At 36.8% G+C, this 20339-nt stretch overlaps 1 protein-coding gene across 7 annotated transcripts in view; it reads right to left on the bottom strand.

Moving 5' to 3' along the window:
• Positions 1–1943: 1943 nt before the first annotated feature.
• Positions 1944–20339, bottom strand: part of CHD1 (chromodomain helicase DNA binding protein 1) — a 61099-nt gene continuing 42703 nt past the window's right edge. For 4 of the 7 annotated variants that reach the window (XM_037373027.1, XM_037373030.1, XM_037373031.1 and 1 more), the window contains 10 exons: positions 19725–19875; positions 18588–18710; positions 18123–18260; positions 15632–15889; positions 15048–15188; positions 12732–12910; positions 10949–11045; positions 10682–10739; positions 9607–9817; positions 9042–9405 (listed from right to left, as the gene is read on the bottom strand). In XM_037373027.1, coding sequence (XP_037228924.1) covers positions 9042–9405; positions 9607–9817; positions 10682–10739; positions 10949–11045; positions 12732–12910; positions 15048–15188; positions 15632–15889; positions 18123–18260; positions 18588–18710; positions 19725–19875 — 1720 coding nt within the window. Of the gene's footprint in view, positions 6344–7771; positions 9406–9606; positions 9818–10681; positions 10740–10948; positions 11046–12731; positions 12911–15047; positions 15189–15631; positions 15890–18122; positions 18261–18587; positions 18711–19724; positions 19876–20339 lie in introns of those variants that run through there. The other 3 variants (XM_037373033.1, XM_037373026.1, XM_037373032.1) reach the window with 3 other exon arrangements.

Genomic DNA, 20339 nt, shown 5'->3' with positions numbered 1-20339 from the left:
ATAATTTTCCACCACATTACAAGAGTGATCCTTAAGTACAGATGGAATATTCAAGAATTTAAAAGCAAATTGGATGATTTACAAGTAAATTGATGCTGTAAGTTTTGTTTTTTTAATTTTCAGTACTGGTAAAAAACCCTAAAATTTTCAGTACTGTAACTTGAAATAATAATACAAACTTTTTAAACTTCACAGATTCTCCCGTTGTGTCTCCATGACATAACTGCTAGGGCTGGGTTTTGTCCTGCTTGCAGGCATGGTTACGGAGTTTCTCTAGGATTTTAAAATTGCAGAAGAGCAGTCACCTGTGATTGTCTGACACTGTGTCCTTCAGCTTGGCAAAGGTAACTTATTTCAGGATACATACATACTTGCAGACTGTAATAATTGAGCATACTGTGCCTTTCAGGTAATTTCATACTGATTTATTTTAGCACTCTGGCCGTATTGTTGTCTGAGAGTAAATATTATTCATCTTATAATGAATTCACTGAATTAAAACAGACTGGGGGAGGCTGCACTATCAAGGATAACATACCAGATAGAGTTTACACTTCAAAAACTTCACCAGGACACGCTGCAATATGGGGGACCTACAGAGTGATCTGTTGTGTTAGCTCATGGACATGTACTTGAAACTTCTCTCTCTGGTCACTAGCTAGAGACTGTCCCAGTACAACACATTTGAAGGGAAGAACACAGTTTCAAAGCACCAGACTTGAGAACGCAGTGCTTCATGTGCATTTTCTTTTTCATTAAAGCTTATGGAGGATCTGCTCCCTGCGTGTTTCTTCCAGCATTATAATTGATGAATATCTGGATCCTAACTCTTCAGATGTATTTATTTGGAATTTGACGTGACTTGGTGAACCCTTAAGATCTTGGGAAGGTAAGGGTAATTTTCCAGCCGTGTTTACTTTCATGCCAAGAGTAAGACTGTATTAGATCTTACCTTTCTAGATTTGATAGTTTTGATAGACTTCAGTGAGGTAGAATTAGAATTTTCCGTTCAAGATCTTTTAAAACTGATCCACCTATTCTGTTCTGGATAGAGAATCCATCTGCAGATTACATTACAGGAAGAATGTCATCAACCCCCCTAAATCCAGTTTAGTCAAGAATTTAAAACCGACAGCTGTCTCTCATATTAACAACCCCTTTGCAAACAGTACCAGAAGCAAATGGAGCAGTTCTGGTTCCAGACAAAAGAACTGAAAGGTGTTTAATATAATTGATAGCACTTAATTATGATACTGATAGGGATACGTAGTTCCACAGGGTACAGAATCATACAATCATACAATCATTTAGGTTGGAAAAGACCTTTGAGATCATCAAGTCCAACCTTCAACCCAGGACTGCCAAGTCCATCACTACACCATGTCCCTAAGCACCACCAGGGATGGGATGGTGGTTCCACCTCCCTGGGCAGGCTGTTCCAATCCTACATCACCCCTTCCATGAAGAAATTTTTCCTAATATCTAATCTAAACCTCCCCTGGCGTAATTTGAGGGTGTTTCCTCTTGTCCTGTTGCTAGTTACCTGGGGTAAGAGACCTACCCACACCTGCCTACAGCCTCCTGTCAGGTAGTTGTAGAGAGCAGTAAGGTCCCCTGTGAGTCTCCTCCAGACTAAACAATGCCAGTTCCCTCAGGTGTTCCTTGTAAGATTCATTCTCTAGACCCTTCACCAGCTTTGCTGCTCTTCTCTGCCCAGCCGGCCGTCACCCAGCACCCCCAGGCCCTTTCCCACCAGGCCCTTTCCAGCCGCCCTGCCCCAGCCTGTAGCGCTGCGTGGGGCTGGTGTGACCCAAGGGCAGGACCCGGCACTGAGCCCTGTTGAGCCTCACGCAATTGGCCTCGGCCCATCGGTCCAGCCTGCCCAGATCTCTCTGCAGAGCCTTCCTTATATATATACTACTACTGCTACTACTAATAATAAATATATCTACATTCTTAAGTATGTCAGAAACTTATCTAATATCAGATTATATTAATGTTCCCTTAAAAGAATGATGATTTGATACGCTCACAAAAATCAGAGCTTTGAAGTTCTTTTTGCTCCCGTGTGATTAAAAGGAATGTTAAAGAAGCATTTGTTAATTTTAATTGGCCTATACAGTACAGGTAGTCACTTACTAATGCTAGCATTACTGCAAACCAAAAGCCATAGCTAATTTTAAGTGATGAGTGAGAAGATTATTTTTTAAGTGCTCCAATTACTTCTGCACATACTAACTGTATTGCAATTAAAACTCAGCTGAGGTCTTAGAAAAAGCCCTCTAATTAATCTCTTACATTTGATCACCGATATATAATTTTCTGACATGATTTCTTTTTATTTCCAGAGAAAAGAGACTTAAAACTGAGCTTGCTGAAAAATCTGCAACAAATAAAGTATTTACTTTTAGCAAAAAAGTAATAATAATGTCCAGGTATGTTCTTTGGGCTTCAGCCTTAGTGCATTAACTCAATCTAGATGTAAATGTAAGCTTTCTAACAGGACCAAATAAAACCTCACAAAATTTTGCATCAGCAATCAGGATTTCTGTAAGTCGTCAATAATTATGTGGTTTTCATCTCACTTCCAGTAAAGCTCATGAAACGTACATTGACAGTAGCTGGTTTTAGGATGACAACTTTTTGACTGTAGCATTTCATTTGCTATTAGACTACTCTGATGGTTTGCAGAACTGTCAAAAACAGGGCTATTGCAACATTAAGCAGCATCTGTATTAAACCTCTGTACCATGGAGCGCTCAGTTTTCAGTAGTTCTAGGGCTTTTGCCAGCTCCTTGTTAACAGCTTAAAACATACTTGCAGCATATCTCACCTTCTCTTTCTCACCTTCATCGCTCTACATGATTTCTATCCTAGCAGTTATAACAGTAAGCCCACATCTCAGCTGTATGAACTTAAGTAGACCTGAACTCTTCATTAAGCATTTCCCAAAAAACATGTTTCACAGAGTCCCAGATACGTTACATAAATAACTTTTCCCCTGGGGCGTCTTCTTTTTCTGTTCTATGAAAACTCCTTTAGTTGATTTTGGCAAAGAGCAATCTGCCCGGGTATCCAAAATCCTCACCAAAATGAGAATTTGAGCTTCAATTTTACAGGGATGCACAAACTTCCCAAACAGCAACAACCAGCCAGGAGTAAAGGCGGGTGTTGGCCAGCAATGGAAACAGCACCCTAGAAAAACCAGTTAGCTGTGCTGCGGAGGAGCTGCAGGCTGTGGGTGTGAGTGCACTGAGCTGGAGCCCAACAGATTGATTAGAGGTTGCAATTAAGGGCATTAAGGGTAGTAGAAAGCACGAATAGGCTTGGCAAGATGGATTCAGAAGCAGAGCAATGATGAAAGGAAGGCTGGAAGAAAGGCTTTCCATCCTGCCTCTGGGATAGGTTGACAAGAACGCCCACTGAGGAACACTAAGGGTGAAGCTGTGGGGTGGGAATTTGGGATGGGAAAAATCAGGGGCATTCAGTACCAGGCTGGGCTCGCATACTTTAGGTTTGAACAGCAGGAGTCACAGGGACTGGCAGTACCCTGGGGCACCACCTCCCCAGTCATCACTGGGCTGGCACCCAAGACATACACGCTCGCCTGACTCCTCTTCCCCAGCAGGTGTACCCAGGCACCCCATACACAGCTGTAAGACTGTCATCCATCCTTGCAGCATGCAAACATGGTACCTGCAACTATATGGGATCAACTCTGGTAAGCCTAGCTCTCACAATTAGTTATGCCCATTTGCTCAAATTTAGGATTGATATTTTTGGCAGGAAATCCTAAACAGAAAAATATTTCATATGGCTTTAGTCAGTCGTGATTATTGTCACTGGCTTTCATTTACAGCCTTCACACAAAAAGGCACTCTGTTGCGTTACAAGTTTGCAAATCAGTTCCAGAATAGAGCTGGTACTGCTGGATTCATGATCTCAGTAAGAATGTGCCCATGCTGTGGTTTGCCAGCCAGATCTGGACCATGACCCATCTTCTGCAGACTTCTTTACTAGAGGTCCTTCAAATGTCGCCCAAGATTGACCAATGCATTGTGTAAATTGTGCTAGTAGTCTGTGTCCTGCTGCCCTTTGCTCAAAGTCCTGCAGGGTCCTTTGTGGCCATGCAGTAGGAGGCAAATTGATCAGTATCTTCTTTATATGCAATCACGTAAAAGGTAACATGCTGCCAGGGAAAGACTTTACAAGGGTTAGGTGAAACAGACCACTATTGCCTATTGACAGATACATCCATGATATGCACGAGAGGTATCTTGCATTGGCTCCGTAATGGAAGAGATGCTCAGGTACACAGGAACTTCCATATGAGGCCATGTCACTTGCTGTGGCCAAAGGCTGTGGGGTCACTCCTTACAGAAAGATCAAGCAGTTAACCAAGGTTCAGAGTGCAGCTACCCCCCACATGTAATTCATATATATTATTGTAGACCATTACATAGCTACCTTTTTCCTTATAGCTAGAATAAAATGTATTTGTAATGAGTCAAGCCTGAACTAAATAGTTGGGGGTTACAGTTACATCTCAGGTGTTGACAAAACACAGAACTATTAATTAATTGCTTTGAAGTTTCTTTCTGAAATCCAGAGAGCACTTACATATCTCAAAGGGCTCCATTTACTTCCTATGAATGATTAAGATGCATGAAGGTGAGCCACATTATGCAATGGAAGAACACAAATTTTAAATACTGTCTTGATAATCCACAATAAATGCATGCAAGTTTTCTGTATTTATTAGTTTGTGTAAATAATGAAGTTTTGGAGTAAACTGAAAATTATACGCTTGATCAGGACTTGGCACTTGTCTATAAAACAACACCCCACTCCATTTTTTTTCTACAATATATGAACAAATATCTAAGGTTTCTTAAAAATTTATTCAGCTGCTATATTTTAAGAGGGAATTATATTGATATAGTTTAGAAGACTAATGCTGAGCTTTAGAGTGTAAAGCAAAGTGGCTTCCATAATAGGTTTATAAAGATGCTATAAATAATTTTAAAAGCGTAATTTTCTTTGTATGTTAGGTCTAAAAAGATTTTATTTTCAATAGGACAATGGCAATTCTTACTTTATGCAAATCAACAATTATAATGGATTATCATTATCCCAAAGCAATTAAAAAATAAGATAGTTACCAATTAAATTTGTAGGGCAAGGGAGTTGGAAAATACAAGCTAGAAACATTCTTTGGTTTTGTTATTGGCCATATACAAATAAGTATCTTTCACTGACCTCATGCAGCGTGAGAATATAAGGATGGGTGGACCAGAATGTGCTCCCCATTACCCCGTCATTCTCAACTTAGATCTTAATAATTGGGCTACAGAGAAAAATGAAAAGGGTAAGAAACAAAAACGAATTCTATGAACCTCCTCTTTTATTTCTGCTCCTAGCTTTATCTCACACAATTTTATTTCTTAAGCCACTGCTTCTGAAGCATTTCACAAATAAAAGCTTCAGCGTAGCTTTAAGAACAAAGCCTAAATTTCAGGTGCAACCCTACTAGCTTGTATGAAGATTGAAGATTTACAAGTGACATCACTACGTGTCATAGTTCAGTAAAACAAACCTTGTTCAGTAGAAGCGGATGACTCATACCAGGTGTTACCTATTCTAACAGTCTTTACTACTCTCCAGTAGAAGTAAGAGATTGTCTTTCTGTAAAGGTAAAAATGAGAGGACCTCCTGTCAGCCATAGTACACAAAAAGAAGCTAGGATTCAATTAATTTGCTGTTCAAATAAAACTTGATCATAGAGAAACTTGCAATACAATGTCTCATCAGGAAAAAAAAGCTGGTATCGGGATCATCTCCTTTAGTGTCTCCAGTCTTGCCCATCTTCCTAAGTAACGATGAGGTAATTTCCCTCCAAAAAAAGCAGTTGTCACTGAACACAACACTAAGCATAATGCTGGAGACTGAAACTGCTCCTTAAAATAACATTAACTAGAAGAGTACTTCACTGGGATTTTACACTAAGTGGGAACCCTGCAGCTAAACAGTAAGGGCTCCGGAGGTCACAGGATCCATTTGTTGATGACAGAACATCACACAGGGACAAAAAATGCCAGCTGAGCACTGACAAGAAGGCAGGCAGGCACCAAAGCCCAGGGAGTCAGTGCTTTAGGTTGCTGCGCTGTCCATGTCTCAAAGGCTGTTGGGGGTACATTCCTTTTGTAGGATTGTCATGTTTCTGCAGAAACTGCCGTCGTTTAGTGGTTGGTGCTGGAATCCTTTGCAAGTCCGTTTCTTGATAGTAGTGAAAGGCTCTCAGAAACCAGAAACTGAGTGCTGCTCAGACACCAGGACATCTACACTGAAGATCAAAATGGGGAAAACAGAGTGATTGTAAAAGCAGGTAAATGATGCAAACACAGCATCTGATGAACTAATTGCAACCACCAGGCCATGCATTTCTCTGTCCCTAAAAGTAATAGAAGCTGTACATTTTTTAATGTGCTTTTTCAGACTGAGCAGCAATCTATTCTTTTTAGGTAGTACTGGAGATAGTAGACTAGAAATACGTAACGGGATTAAGATGGAATTCTTAGACTTCCATACATGGTAGATTAAACACCTAAATCTATCAACAGTTCTACACGTAGTTGCAGTCCCTAGAGTTCTTACTTCCCAAAACCTCTCATGGTCAGACAACATTAGTATCTGATGGGTGCTTCAGAACCGGACACGCTCCTTCAAGTCTTTTTACTACAAGTGAACAAAAGAAGGATCAAATTTGCATGCATGGAAAATTAATTATAAATGACTCATTTGCAGAGGATATGGGATGCTCCTAAACAGTAAGATACACCGTAACATTCAGCACCATAAGCAATGGAGGCTATCTCCACCACCAAACTTTATACTTCAGACTTTATCCAAACCAGAAGGGAAAAACTTAAGCTGTTGCAAATGGGATTTGTAAATCTGTAAATATGATTGACTAAAAGTTAACACAGCCTAAAGCAGCAGACTAATTGCCAAGATCCTGATCATCAAAGCTACCAATAAGTATCTTGTCTTTCTTACTTCAGAAAGACCTGAGACACCTCGAACAAAAATGGATGCAGGCTAACAATGTCACATTAGATATGCTTAGCCACAATGCCATAATACAGCTACACTGATGGTGAACCAGGCTTAGTAGGACTGCTCCATCTATGCTCTATTGATGGATTTATGCACTACTCAAGCAGTAAGACTCAGTCGGTGGTTGGAGATGCTCCAGCTTCTAGATTTTCATCACTGGAAGCGTAAAACGTATGGCACACATGCATAACCTTACCAGATTATCACTCCACTGCCTAAACACTGCTTCAGCAATTAAGCTCAAAAGCAGAACAAATCAAAACCCATCAGATCCTGAGAAGATGAAGAGTCAAGGAATGAAGCAGCATTAATTAACTGAGTCCCAGCCTACATTAAATAAGCTTAAAACTTAATGGACAGCAACTGTGCCTACAGTGAGATCCTAACAGGCAGTCTGTGGACAGATTTTGGTTCTATATTAATGTTTTCATATAAACATGTCTAATCAGAAAAAATGCTCAACATTGCAAGAGCAAAGAAAAACTGGAGCAACTGATACAGCTCCAACGACATGATGTCAGGCTAGATGTCTTCCCTAATTATAACACTGCATATTAAAATTTATTGAAGAATTTAATGTTTTTATGGGTAAACCTGAGAAAAAGTAACGCTGTAGAGAAAAAAAACACAGCAGAAAACTTCAAGAGCCCACATATCCTTTTAGTTTAAATTTAATTTGTCAGATAGAAGTTATCTATGTACAATCAGTGTGCACTGTAACAATTCTGTCTAATAAAGTCATTCAAATCTTCTAAAATATTAACTGGCTGCATAGCACATTTGACATTATTGCCCATGTTGAAGAGGGAACACAAATGGGTTTACAATAAATTTTGGCTGATTTGGATTCTGAAGTGTTCAGATATTTAACACTCCTTTAAAACCAATGCACCTGAAAAGCTTTCCAGTGCATAGTATAGCTAGATATTTCTTACTGTTTCATTACAATCACAACACTGACAACAGGGAAAGAAAAAGAATGAAAGAAAAAAACAAAAACCAAAACCAAAACCCCAACCCCACAAACAAACAAAAAAAATCCCCAAAAAATCAAACCCAAAACATGTATCTAAAGTATCCAACAAAAAAGGAGCACTAAACAGAGTAACATGTTCCCCTTCCCCATTTTTACATTCTGAACAGTGATTCCATTAAGGTATTTTATTAAAACATGTAAGTACACTGATTTTATTTCATACTTGTGACAAGAAGGCCTGAGTTGGTGGGGAAAGGAACAGTCAAAAAAAGCCTGAGAGGGAAAAAAGCTCATTTAATTAATTTACAATAATTTACAGCCATTTGTGTTTTTTTTAATTATTATTTTTTTGTTTGTTTGTTTTGTAAAAAGGCATTATAACTGATCACAAACAGGAGAAATCCTGGCTATTTTACAGTTATAGGTACAGAATTTAAATATTCAAGCTTGTGATGAAAAGCGGGAAGGTGGTCGCAGTGTACAATGTAAACAAGTAGCTTTGGAAAGTGAACAAAGTCCTTGAGAGTTTTTTACTAAGAAACAAAAGAAAATAAACTCCTCACCCATTCCTGAAATATAAGCACAGGTCAGTGTTTACAAGTTCTTTACAAACATAATTTAAAATGGGTTCAGCCTAGAACCACTCTGACATGAAGAGTTTTATTGTAAGATCCAGTCTGAAAGGGGCAGTGTTGAGGTCCCTGCAAAAGTAAACATCTTCCATTTCTTAGAAAAAGAGTGCCACAGCATTTGCAGCACAGTGCAGCATAAACTTTAAATACAAAAATATTTTTCTTCTGTTGGGATAATAGACCTTGCATCCTGGAAAGAAGTAACAATACTGCTACTGATAGAATATCCAGTCTGTATCTTTCAAGTCATGTAAGGCAATTACTGTGTTAGTTTACTGTATATGGCTAAAAGAACGTCCAGAAAATGTCAGTCTTTGTTATGTTTTCCGGCTACTCCATGTATGTTCAGGTGTACTTTTGTGATCTGATGAATGTTCAAATGGAGATCTGTGTCCTAGGGGAGATCTTGAACCATAAGGAGACCTCTGATCTAATGGTGACCTTGGGCCACTACCCGAAGCTCTGTGGTCCATTTGCCAGTCTGAGTGGTACCTATAATCTCTAGAAGATTTATGATGGCTGTAATCTGAAATGGAACGGTGATCTGATTGTATCCTGTGGTCTGAATGGGAACGGTGATCCAAATGAGCCCGGCTGTCTTTTAAACTTCCTTCCAGGTTTGACCTGTGGTCTCTGCTCCTGTAGTCATCTAACTTTCTATGTTTACTATCACTGTAGTATCTAAAACATAGACAGTATTTGCATTAATATTACTGAACACACATTAGAAGCCACAATTATGTCATATCAACAGAACTGCATTAGAGAGCTATCGCTGCAATTTTGCATTACTCAAAAAAGATGTTTTGGTGCTTGCTACAAGAATACTACAAAAACGGAAGGGAATTGTGCAGAGATTTTTAAATTGATGAAGAATCTTACCTGCTGTCTTGTTTGTAGTGATCCCAGTCTCTGTGATCTTTTCCATTGCTGAAGGCTGAATAGGGCCTTTTCCTAGAGTCACTTTTCTTGTAAGCGTCTCCCTGATGCCTGTCTTTATAATGATCGTGGTATTGTGACAAATGTCTATCAGAAGAATAACTGTCCCTGCTACTGTCGTCATGATTTGTATTTTCCTTCAATCTTTCCACATCTGTTTAATAAAGCAGAGGTTAAAAGGAAGTCTCAAAGTCTTTTCTCCACCTAATTCAAACAACACCTCTACCTGTCAGATGTAAAGCAGTATGAAAGTGAAGTTATAACTGGACAGAAACAAGATCTAAATAGTTGAAAGACAAATGCACTGATGTGAGCAAACTGAAAGAAACCTCAGAAGAGGGAAGCAAGCTACAATGTAAATGTGTAGGATTCTGAAACTGAACTTTTCAGCCTCTCTATTCAGTCTATGAAGCTAAGTGTGGTCCAAAGGAGCAGTGAGAGGTACCTTTAGTAGAGAAATTCTAGACAGAATGGTAACAACTTCCTCTCTAAGGAAATGTCAGTGATATTCCTAAAATACATTTGGTTGACTTTAAGCCCATGAAAATACACTTGAAGTGTTACATAACACAAGATAAAAAGCAAGGATTACAAGAAAGCAGTGTCGGAACACAGAAGAATCAGTGTTACTGTCGAAAATAACAGCCCATGTAACTAATTATAAACTATGACTTCCAGCAACAGCTTGCCTTCTTACATGCTTGAGACATATAGCTACAAACAGGCACAGAATTTCCAAGAAATTTACAGGTTTTGAGTAGACATCTCCCTCTCCCCAAATTTAAACACAAAATTGTATCCAAAGCTTTTTTAAAGGGTGGCCAAATAACTTGCTACTAAACCCAGCGAGTACCAGCTTCGGTCTATACTCAGCCAGATTTCATTAGCAAACTTATGAAGTTTTGCTAATCAGCCCATCTCTGTGATACTTAGCAGTGTGGAAGACTATCTAGAAGACATGTGAAATAAACATGAAAACTAAGATACCTGACACAGAAATATATTTAAGATTTCTTACCTGGATTTCTAATTACATGTGTATTCACATTGCTGCTAATATTCTGGTCATTGTGTTGCTGAAAGAGACAAGTACAAAAACTCACTGCTAAATCCCAAAGTTCATCTGAATTCATTAGAAAAATATCTTAACAATAGACTACTTTACTACAAACACAAATACTACTTGAAGAGTATTTGTGTTCTTTATTGACCTTTAAATCTAAGAAAAGAGTTACAATACTTAAAATATATATTTATGTATTTAGAAAGGGTCTGAAATTATTACCTGAGACTCTTGGCGTTTTTTGATTGCATGTTTATATAGTTTGTGTAGTTTTCTGGCATCAAATTCTGTAAACTTCGACACAAAAATCCACAAGTTTCTGAGGAAGAAGAAAAGAGAAGTTATAATTCATCCATACATTTGTTTTTCCTGTGCTATGCAACAGAACATGGATTTAATTCGAATTATTTGAACAGACATTTCAGACATTTGAAAGATTAATTTCTTTAACACTTTGTCACTTTGTAATAATTATCCTAATTACTTCAGAGTGCAAAGTGCACGGGAAGTAGTACTAATAAGAACTGTGTTAACAGAATGATTTGTGAAACTGAATGTTTGTTTGAAGTTTGAGCATTTTCCATTCAATAAAGGAAAAATTCTTCCAAACCGCAAATGTCTTACAATGGATGTGTAAGACATTTGACTTATAAGCCTTATTTCATGAAAATATCAGTGAGAGAATTTTTCCACAGAATTCCAAAGCCTGGTCAAAGCTTTTGAAACCAAATAAGAACTGCGAAAGTAGATGGAAGTGGCATAGCAATAAATAAATCTGTACCTAACCTGTGCTTGAAGGAATGAAAGAAAACCAGATCCAAGTCTTTTGCTGTCAAGATGCCAAAACCCTGAAGAAAACGTATGCTTCTATGATCACAGGTAACAGATCTAAAGTCTAGGTGGAAGGCTTAAAAGACTACAGATTCCAGTGTTCAGAAGTATCTGAAGCGTGCAGGCTCAGGATGCAACAGTCTGTTTCTTCACTGATTATTTAAAGATTATAATTTGGTTTAGAGGTTTGCAAAAGCAGTCAACGGTGTGCCTAATGACACCTGTGTACCTTTTTTATAAGCTAAGTAGCTTAACTACTCTTCTTATCAAAAATAGCCAAAATACATATTCTATTAATCTACATATAATATTGTTGCAGTAGTATGAATAATATCTCTATTATGAGTTTTCACTTGAAGAAATAAAACATTTCCCAAATTTAAGACATGGACCTTGGTTTTGTATCTTGGATCACCTTAGTATTTTGAAGTAAAGCAAGTAAAAATAGCAGAAGCATTCTACAGTAACAGAAGTCTTCAAGAAAATTAAACACTTAACAGACTTCTGTATATGGAAGTGCAAGATGCATTTTCAACCATAAAAAGATTAAAGTGCATATTCTAATGAAACTAACTGAAATTGCATTAAGAACTTAACAGTGAAATATACTAAGTTTACACACCAACACTGTTTCTTACTTTTATAAACTTTTCAACTCAAAGATGCAATTTTTTCTTTCATTTTTGGAATACATCCGAGTATGTTATGATACATCATTTATCAAGTATCAACATGCAGTATCTAATTTAATTTTAGAGTGTATTTTAAAAAGAATAAAGAATTCTGCAACTCAAAATCATGCGAAGTTCATCATAAATTTAGAAATGCCTACTTTTAGCAGGAATTAAAAAAAAACCCCAAACACCTAAAAGCTGAAAAAAACCCAGATCCTTAAAGGATGCTTTTCCCAAAACACAGGGAAGTAACACGTTATTTAGCGTTTGCTCTCAGTTGTGAGATGACTCCACCTACTGGGCCAAATGCATTGCTATGCAGTATGAAAAAGTCAAACCATTAAAAGTCAGAACTCTGTAATCATCTTTTTATAGACTCCTAATTAAAACAGCAGAAAGATACAAGAAAGGCAGAACAAGAAATAATTAAGAACTTTCTGTTTAAGAGAAGCAATTACAGATTTTCCTTTTCCCAGAAAAAACCACAGAGAATAACATACTTTCTCCACTGTTTAATTTGTTCAGGATTTGTGTACTCCTTCAGACATTCAGTAATGTGATCCCCAATTTTGATTAGACACTGTCTAGTATGTTCCAGCTGCTCCCTTTCAGAAAGGCCCTTCTCTGGTCGATCCAACTGTTTCAGTGCTGCTTTAACAGGCCTCATTCTTTCTTTGCACTGTAAAATGCAAAAGAAGAATGTATTAATTTAAAGGTGAAATAAGAAAAAAAAAAAGAATTCTAAAACCGACCCACACTTTACTGTGAGATGTATACATATACACGCATCTATATACAGGCAGAGACAATATTGTTATAAGCCAAATGAAATACAAGACTTGCTCACAGCTCTTAAAAATCTTTTACATGTTTCCTTTGGAAAAAGTTGTATTTTGAACCCAGCTGGAAATTTATTCTGTGAAAGCATTAAATTTTATAAAATACAGATATTAAGGATTTAGAAAGCACTACCTTAATACAAGGGATTTTCTAAGGAAAGGGACTCATTACAACTGGGTTTTACAAACATAACTCTCAGCACAAGCATATAGGAGAAGACCTAGACTTTTTAAGCACCTTGAAAGCTGTAAAACTTCCAATGTCAGCATGAAGTATGAGACTGTTTAGTACATTTCAAACAGATACTTTTCTGCAACAATTAAACCTGGCATTCAGCAGGGGATCAATGTTGCTTCTCTGAGCAGTTCTCAAATACAGATACTAGCAGAACTTGCAGTATTTAGACTAAAGCCATTTTGGGTATGCCTAGATTAGTGACACCAGTGATGGCAATACAGATACATGTCATATGCACATTCTTGAATTTTCACACTTCGGATCAAATGTTTTAATAATAAATCCAGATAAAACCAGTCAGCATGATTTAAGTTACAGACACTTGCTTAGCAATACCATCCAATTACAATGGCATGGTAAACAGATGAAACGCATATTCTCCTTGTCACAAAGAGCCAAACTAGTTAAGCCTGAACAACCCTCAGCAGCAACTTCCATTTGAAAGTATAGTTAAATACACTAATTAGACTACATCTGACCATGGCATAATGATAAACATACATTCCAGAGCAAAAAGCCTGGATAAAAAAAAATAAATTCTGTACAAAGACTCAATCTAGAATTACTTCCAGTAAGAGCAAAAGGAAGTCTATAAACAAACAAACAAACACACACATTTAAAATAATAACTTTTTTGGAATGGAATTAAATGGATTATTGCAGTTACCATGTAAGCATCTAGGGACAACTCAGGAAAATCAGGGAAACTGTTCCATTGCCAGGTCATGCCACTAATTAAGCAGCTGCATTACATATTGCACTACCCACAGCTTAAAGTAGCCTTTAAAAGACAGCTTACAGAGTGCACTACTTAAATACAGAAGTGATCATAAAAATATAACTGTACATGGATATCAAGTGTCTTTCTGTCACTTAATCACATGGACATATCCACCTGCATTACTTGAGGCTCATCCTAAAAATCACAGGTGAGTTACTTAGAATGTTTAGAATAAAGCTGTACAGACACCAGTCACTACCACACTCAAGAGAATCCCACTTGTGTGTCACAGCCAGCACCTACAACAGCCCCAGTAATCCTGGCTGGTAGAAACAAACAACTGTTGAAACGTGAATGATGAAACATCCACAGGAAAGTAGCTGCTCAGAGTTGCTCACTGATACCTTTCCAAGGGCCCCAGCCACCCTATAAAACTTTACATAAATTGTGTGCACATACCTTTTTTCCTGTAATACTGATTCTGTTCTTAGTCAGAAGTAGTGATTAAACAAAATTCTTTTGGTGTCAGAGACATTACTCCAGCAAGGTATTTCTAAGAGCTTTAGCATTTGTTCCTTCCTGTGTCTACTCATCTCAGTCTGCAATACTTCAGGAGAGAAGTGCTGAAACTGAATTTCTCTTGCTATCTTACAAAGGCAGGCATATATGGTAGGATGAAGCCAGAGATTCCAGCAAGGTATTGAAGTTCATTCATATCTGCTCTTTAAGTTGTTCTTGAGGATATAACCTTACAGTCTATATTCTAAATCCATTCAGTACACAGACCACTGGGTAAGTTTTCCTACTATCCTGCATAAATACAGTAAACAACAAAATAGAACTACCGGAATGAAGAGAAAAATTACTTCAGTACAGTGGCAGTAACATTCATTGATCTGACATTTTATTAGGGAAAGATCACCTGTGTTATTGTGGCCTGTAACAGAATCAAGAATATCAGAAATTGTCCTCATTTAGAATTGCAGGTATAAATACTAACTACCAAAAAGGGACTTACCACACTAAAAGTTTTTTGATCCAGTTCTTCAGATTCTTCTGATATAGGAACTGGTTCACTAGTTGCAGTAATATGAACTGGAGTATCCAACAGTGGAATTTTTTTAGTTTTTTCTTTACTTTCAGATTTGATTTCATTTACCTAAGGACAAGATATAAAAATATTTAAATAATTATTTTATTTTGGCTCTGGAATTATCCTGTAACATACAACAATCCCTGTAACAACTGCATTCTCTTCAATAATAAGAATTAAAACTATGCAGACATGCTGACATTCAATGAGAGCACATTTTACTTTCTCTGTGGGATGGAAAATGAGAATGGAAAATGAGTAAGTTTCTTGAACACACTTGTACTCTCAGTCCAACTAAGATAGGAAGATAAGTATCATCGAAGATGTAATTTCCCATTTCAAATGCTTGTCCTCATGATTTCAGGCAGTAAAAATAAAACTTCAAGTGATGTAAAAGACTTCAATGAAATGACAACTGATCAGACCCAAAATACCTTTTCATCTTAAAATCATTCATATAAACCTAGTGTCCTTTTCTAGTGCTATATAAGATAAACAAACCTAGTTACCTTCTCTTCCTTTACTTCTTTCTGTGTAGATTCTTTAACTTTGTTTTCTCTCTTTTCTTTAATATCTTTTTCTTTTAATTCTTTCTTATCCTCTTTTTCTTTTTTCTCCCTTTTCAAATCCCTCTTATTTTCCTTTTCTTTTGTCTCTCTCTTTTCTTCAGCTTCCTTCTTTATACCAATATCTGGCTCAGGCTTTTCTTCATTTTCTTTTTCTGCTTTAATTTTTTTATGTGGATGTTTCACTGAAACAATCTCATCCTGCAATATGCAAGCATATATGTCACATAAAACTGAGTTCCTATCTATACCGGTTTTGTAGCTATCAAAATTAAAACATACTTTTTATTTGTGCATTTTCTTCTTTTTGGATATAGATTTAACACCTCATCAAATACATCTGAATGCCATTGTAAAGAAGGATGAGAACTACTCATTTCCTTGATGTGACAAAGCAAGTACTGATTTGGCAGTGGTAATGAGAAATTATGTCAATTTAACTTAGAATTAACTTAGAATTCTGTCCCTCTGTAGGGTAGTTTAGCTAAAAACTGTAAGGAAGTAGGTCTCAAAACTGAGCTGATTGCTCAGGACACTCAAGTGATGGGGATGTTAGAAAACCTCTGTTCTAGTTAGCTTTGTCCCAGTAACCCTTTACCAATCCCGTATTAAACATTCACAGGACAAGGTAACAGAGTCCCAGCTTTTTCCAGATGTGTTCTTTTTACTAGGCTTAAAAAGAAAGGTCTTAGTTGCAGATTGTCTGATAGGGCCCATTTAATTATCTGAAGGTTAACAGAATGACACTCCACTGGTCTTTATAATACTCACAAGGTTTGAGGTGGAAACTCAAACCCTTACAGACAATAGAAAAATACTACAGTAAGTAACAAAAGTGTTCAGGTGCAAAAATGATTATTATCTTTGCAATTAGTTGAATACACCCTGGAAAGGCATATATAGAATCCATTGCAGAAAAACAGATAAAAGAATGCCTAATACATGGATCTGAACAAGTTACTTAGATGAGGTATCAAGTAATCAGCCCAAGCAGGACTTCAGTATTTAGGTATGATGGAAACTTCCCAGCAAAAATCCAATGACTTCAAGAGTTTCCTGAATGTTCTAGAGGTTAAACAGATACATTTTAAATATTGCACACACTACAGCAGCTGAGTAGCTAAAGCCAACCGCTTAGGTGGTTAAATCCCATTCTTGTATATAGTCCAGCTTTCAGAAATGCAATTGTTAGTCTGTGTCCAAAAGTATTAAAATGATGAATATCTTTTATTAAACAGACAAAAGGGGACAGCATTCTAGGCACTTTCCCAAAACATAACGAGTCAATCAGCTGACTGGCAATGTCTTCTGTTGTGAGTGGAGATGTAGTCTAACACTGTTTTTTCAAGTAGCCTGAATACTGAATTTGCTTAGTTTTAGGATTCAGTTGCTGATGTTAATTTACTGGGAACTGTGACGATGCTCACAGTTCTTATCTTACATTCCAGACAAATTATTTTACCTATAAATATTAGTCAGTCTACACAATTATTTTTTTTTATGTGTTTGCATTTTATTCTTCATAGTATAATTTAAATACATACACGCTTTAGTTAAAAATGACAGCGTTTTATAGATGTGTCATGGTACTTCTAAGCCTGACAGACTTAACAATTTTTTTTCATAAGGAGTGAGTTGACAATTACAATGGTTTGTAAAATTTAAAATTAGTTTACTTTAAATTTAAAAATTTAAAATTTAGTTTACTTAAACGAAGTAGTATTTTAATGATACATATAGATTTGCACTGATTTATGTGAACTAATTTATTTCAAAATAAAATTAGCTTTGACATGACCCTAAACTTTACCTGAATTTTCATCTCTAGTGGTTTCTGCTGTGTGACAAATTTTAGAAATAAAAAAGACCCTATAGAAGTACTGGCCTAAAAGAAGTAACATCAGAATTAACATAACACAACAAGGCTAAATAGTTGGTTAAATAGACTTTTTGGATAATGAAATACATACACAGGAGCTTTCACATGCAAGTCTTGAAATACCATTTATTTCATGCTGCTCCTTCTAACTGACCTTGATTTTTTTTTGAGCCTGAATAAAAATTTTACCTGAAGCATCGCTATCAGTACTTATAAAACATTAGCCAGAAACATTAGTTTTATAATTGTGTGTTACATTAGGCTTGCATTTCTAGCAGATACAATGCTGAATTCTTTAAAGAATGCTGAAACTAAGCAATGCCACTTGTAATTAGACCACAACAAGTTTTATAATATAATTTGGAAAACTACTCATAATTCCGCAGTTACTGGCTCATCATTACATTAAAACAGACAGTCTTCCATGTGCTTGTACTGATGCAACATCAGTCCTAGTGGCCACAGGAAAAGGATGACATTCAGATACTTCAATTTTATTAAGTCAAGCAGAATATACAATAGAATAGTTATCTTTACCACGTGAAAGATATTTACCTTGTTATCCTCATCATCATCTTCATCAGATTTTTCTGAAGGCTGTGGTGAAGAATCACTTTTTATTTCATCTTTTATTTTTGCAGCCTTTATCACCTTATTCTTCTTAGTTCTTGTTTTCCTCCTCTTTGAATTGCCCTGAATGCAAATTGGCCTCTTTAATACCTCTACTGACAAGAACCTTTGTACCACAGTTGTAAAAAAAGATTTATTGCCACTAATGACCGCCACTTTTCTCAGGACTGGAGGCAGAGCATAGCGCAACAGTGGCGAACACATACAAATAAAAGAATACTACAATATGAAACTCGCAATTAATTTCTTGAGTTAATGTAATACAATATTAGCAATACAGAGTAATACTACATAACAAAAAAGAGCAGAACTAAAAAAGAAAAAGAATCAGCTGACATGCCTGTAAGTGTATGGTTTTTATCTCAGTAATGGATGCCAAATTTTACTTACTGCACCAGCAAGCCTTTGTGCTTCCTTCCTTGCAAGGTCTTTGTTCAGTAATTTAATGAGGTAGTCTGCACGGGTCTGTAACTGTTTCGCCTGGGGTTTCTTATCTGGATCATCAGGCAAAATCTGAGAAGAACAACAGTAGTATCACAGCTATGAGTACATACTACTAAGTTTAGAAGGCGATAGCCTGGAGCACACAGAATAGAAAAAGCTGTGTGATAGAATGTGGAAAACAATCCACTTCAACTATACCTAGCAAATATGCCAGCATGCATGAAACAATGGAGAATTTCTTAAATATTTTTATTTCTCTCCAATTATGCAGCCAATGAAGAATCTTGGTGATGGCCTTACAGTTTCAAACTCACTCAAGAAACCAGTCTCTTATTTATATTTCCACTTTTATAGTTTACCTAAGAAATTCTGAGCTCCTATACCAGTCACCTACAGAACTCCTGGCTCTGCCTCATCTTCTAAATGCAAAACTCGCTACAGGTTATTGCAGATCCAAAGACATAAACAAATAGTTTCAAAAACCAGGCAAATTAACGGAAGGCAGGAGTAGGAATCATTATTAAGTTAATTTGGATAAAACCCTGACTCTTCAAATCTCAAAGCCACAGGTTGCTGGCACTGTCATGAAGTTTACTTCATACCAGTCTTTTCCTCAATACCTGTTGCTCACCGTGGCTGAAGAGCTATCGCACTAATTCTAATACAGCTACTCTCATGTTGTGAGTGAAAGACAGCTTCAAGTGAAGAATCTGGGTATTATGTGGGAATGGGGAAACCAAATCAAATCTCTAGAAAAACCTTCCTTCCAAAAGTTCAAGAGCATAAAATGAACAAAAGCCAGAACATCTAAAATCAGAGAAGGAAACAACTGAAAATAAAAATTCAAATGACAGAGGTCCAACTGCATGAAAACATGGCAATTGACTGCAAGAAGGCATCCTTCAACTGAATACACAAGATCTTGAAATCTAGTAATATACCACAAAAAAGATACTAAGAAACACAATTGACTTAAAATGTTCCTTCAATTTCAATTACCATATGATAAGCTCTCTCGGTCACTGTTCTCAGTTACATTATTACCTAAACAAACTCCTTGATGAAGTGGTGTAGATGACTTACCTTCTGTGTTAAACTGAGATCAGGATCCATTTTTATCATTTCCCAGCTGCCATAACCATATTCATAGATGCCTATTAACAGATTGGAATCATCTTCCTTACCCCAATCTATATCGAAATGAGCAGCCTTGGTATGGCATGGGATGACATATCTAGCAGAAATAAATTAGAAATACAAATAAGTGATTTTTACTTCTGAAGCTTAGCCAAGGTGGAAGGGAACACACTAAAAGTGATGGAAGTAGAGTTGTTTTCTCTCCTAAGATGCCAGTATATTAAGGAAATTAATCTAAATATTTACTGTTGAATTTCCTTAACATTTCTGTAAAATATTTATTGATATCAGCACTGAAATGTTTTTTAAAGCTGGTTAAGATTAACATACAAAGAATAGACATCTGTGGCCATGAGCTGCATCAGAGTTGGCTAACCATGAAAAAAATGAAAGCATAAATCATCACCCAAGTGTAACTGCTAAAGTAGATAGTTTAGGGATTGTGATACATAAGGTGGCAAGGGAAAAAGTTCAGAAGGTAGAAAAAACTACTGCTGTGCTGTGAAACATACTGCTTTCCTTTCAAGCAGAGGTGCCACGTACAGCAGCTCCTCAGCAAGT

This window comes from Falco rusticolus, chromosome Z, assembly GCF_015220075.1.
Source record: "Falco rusticolus isolate bFalRus1 chromosome Z, bFalRus1.pri, whole genome shotgun sequence".
NCBI lineage: Eukaryota > Metazoa > Chordata > Aves > Falconiformes > Falconidae > Falco > Falco rusticolus.
Note: the sequence above shows the minus strand (reverse complement) of the source record. Positions and strands in the feature narration are given on the sequence as shown.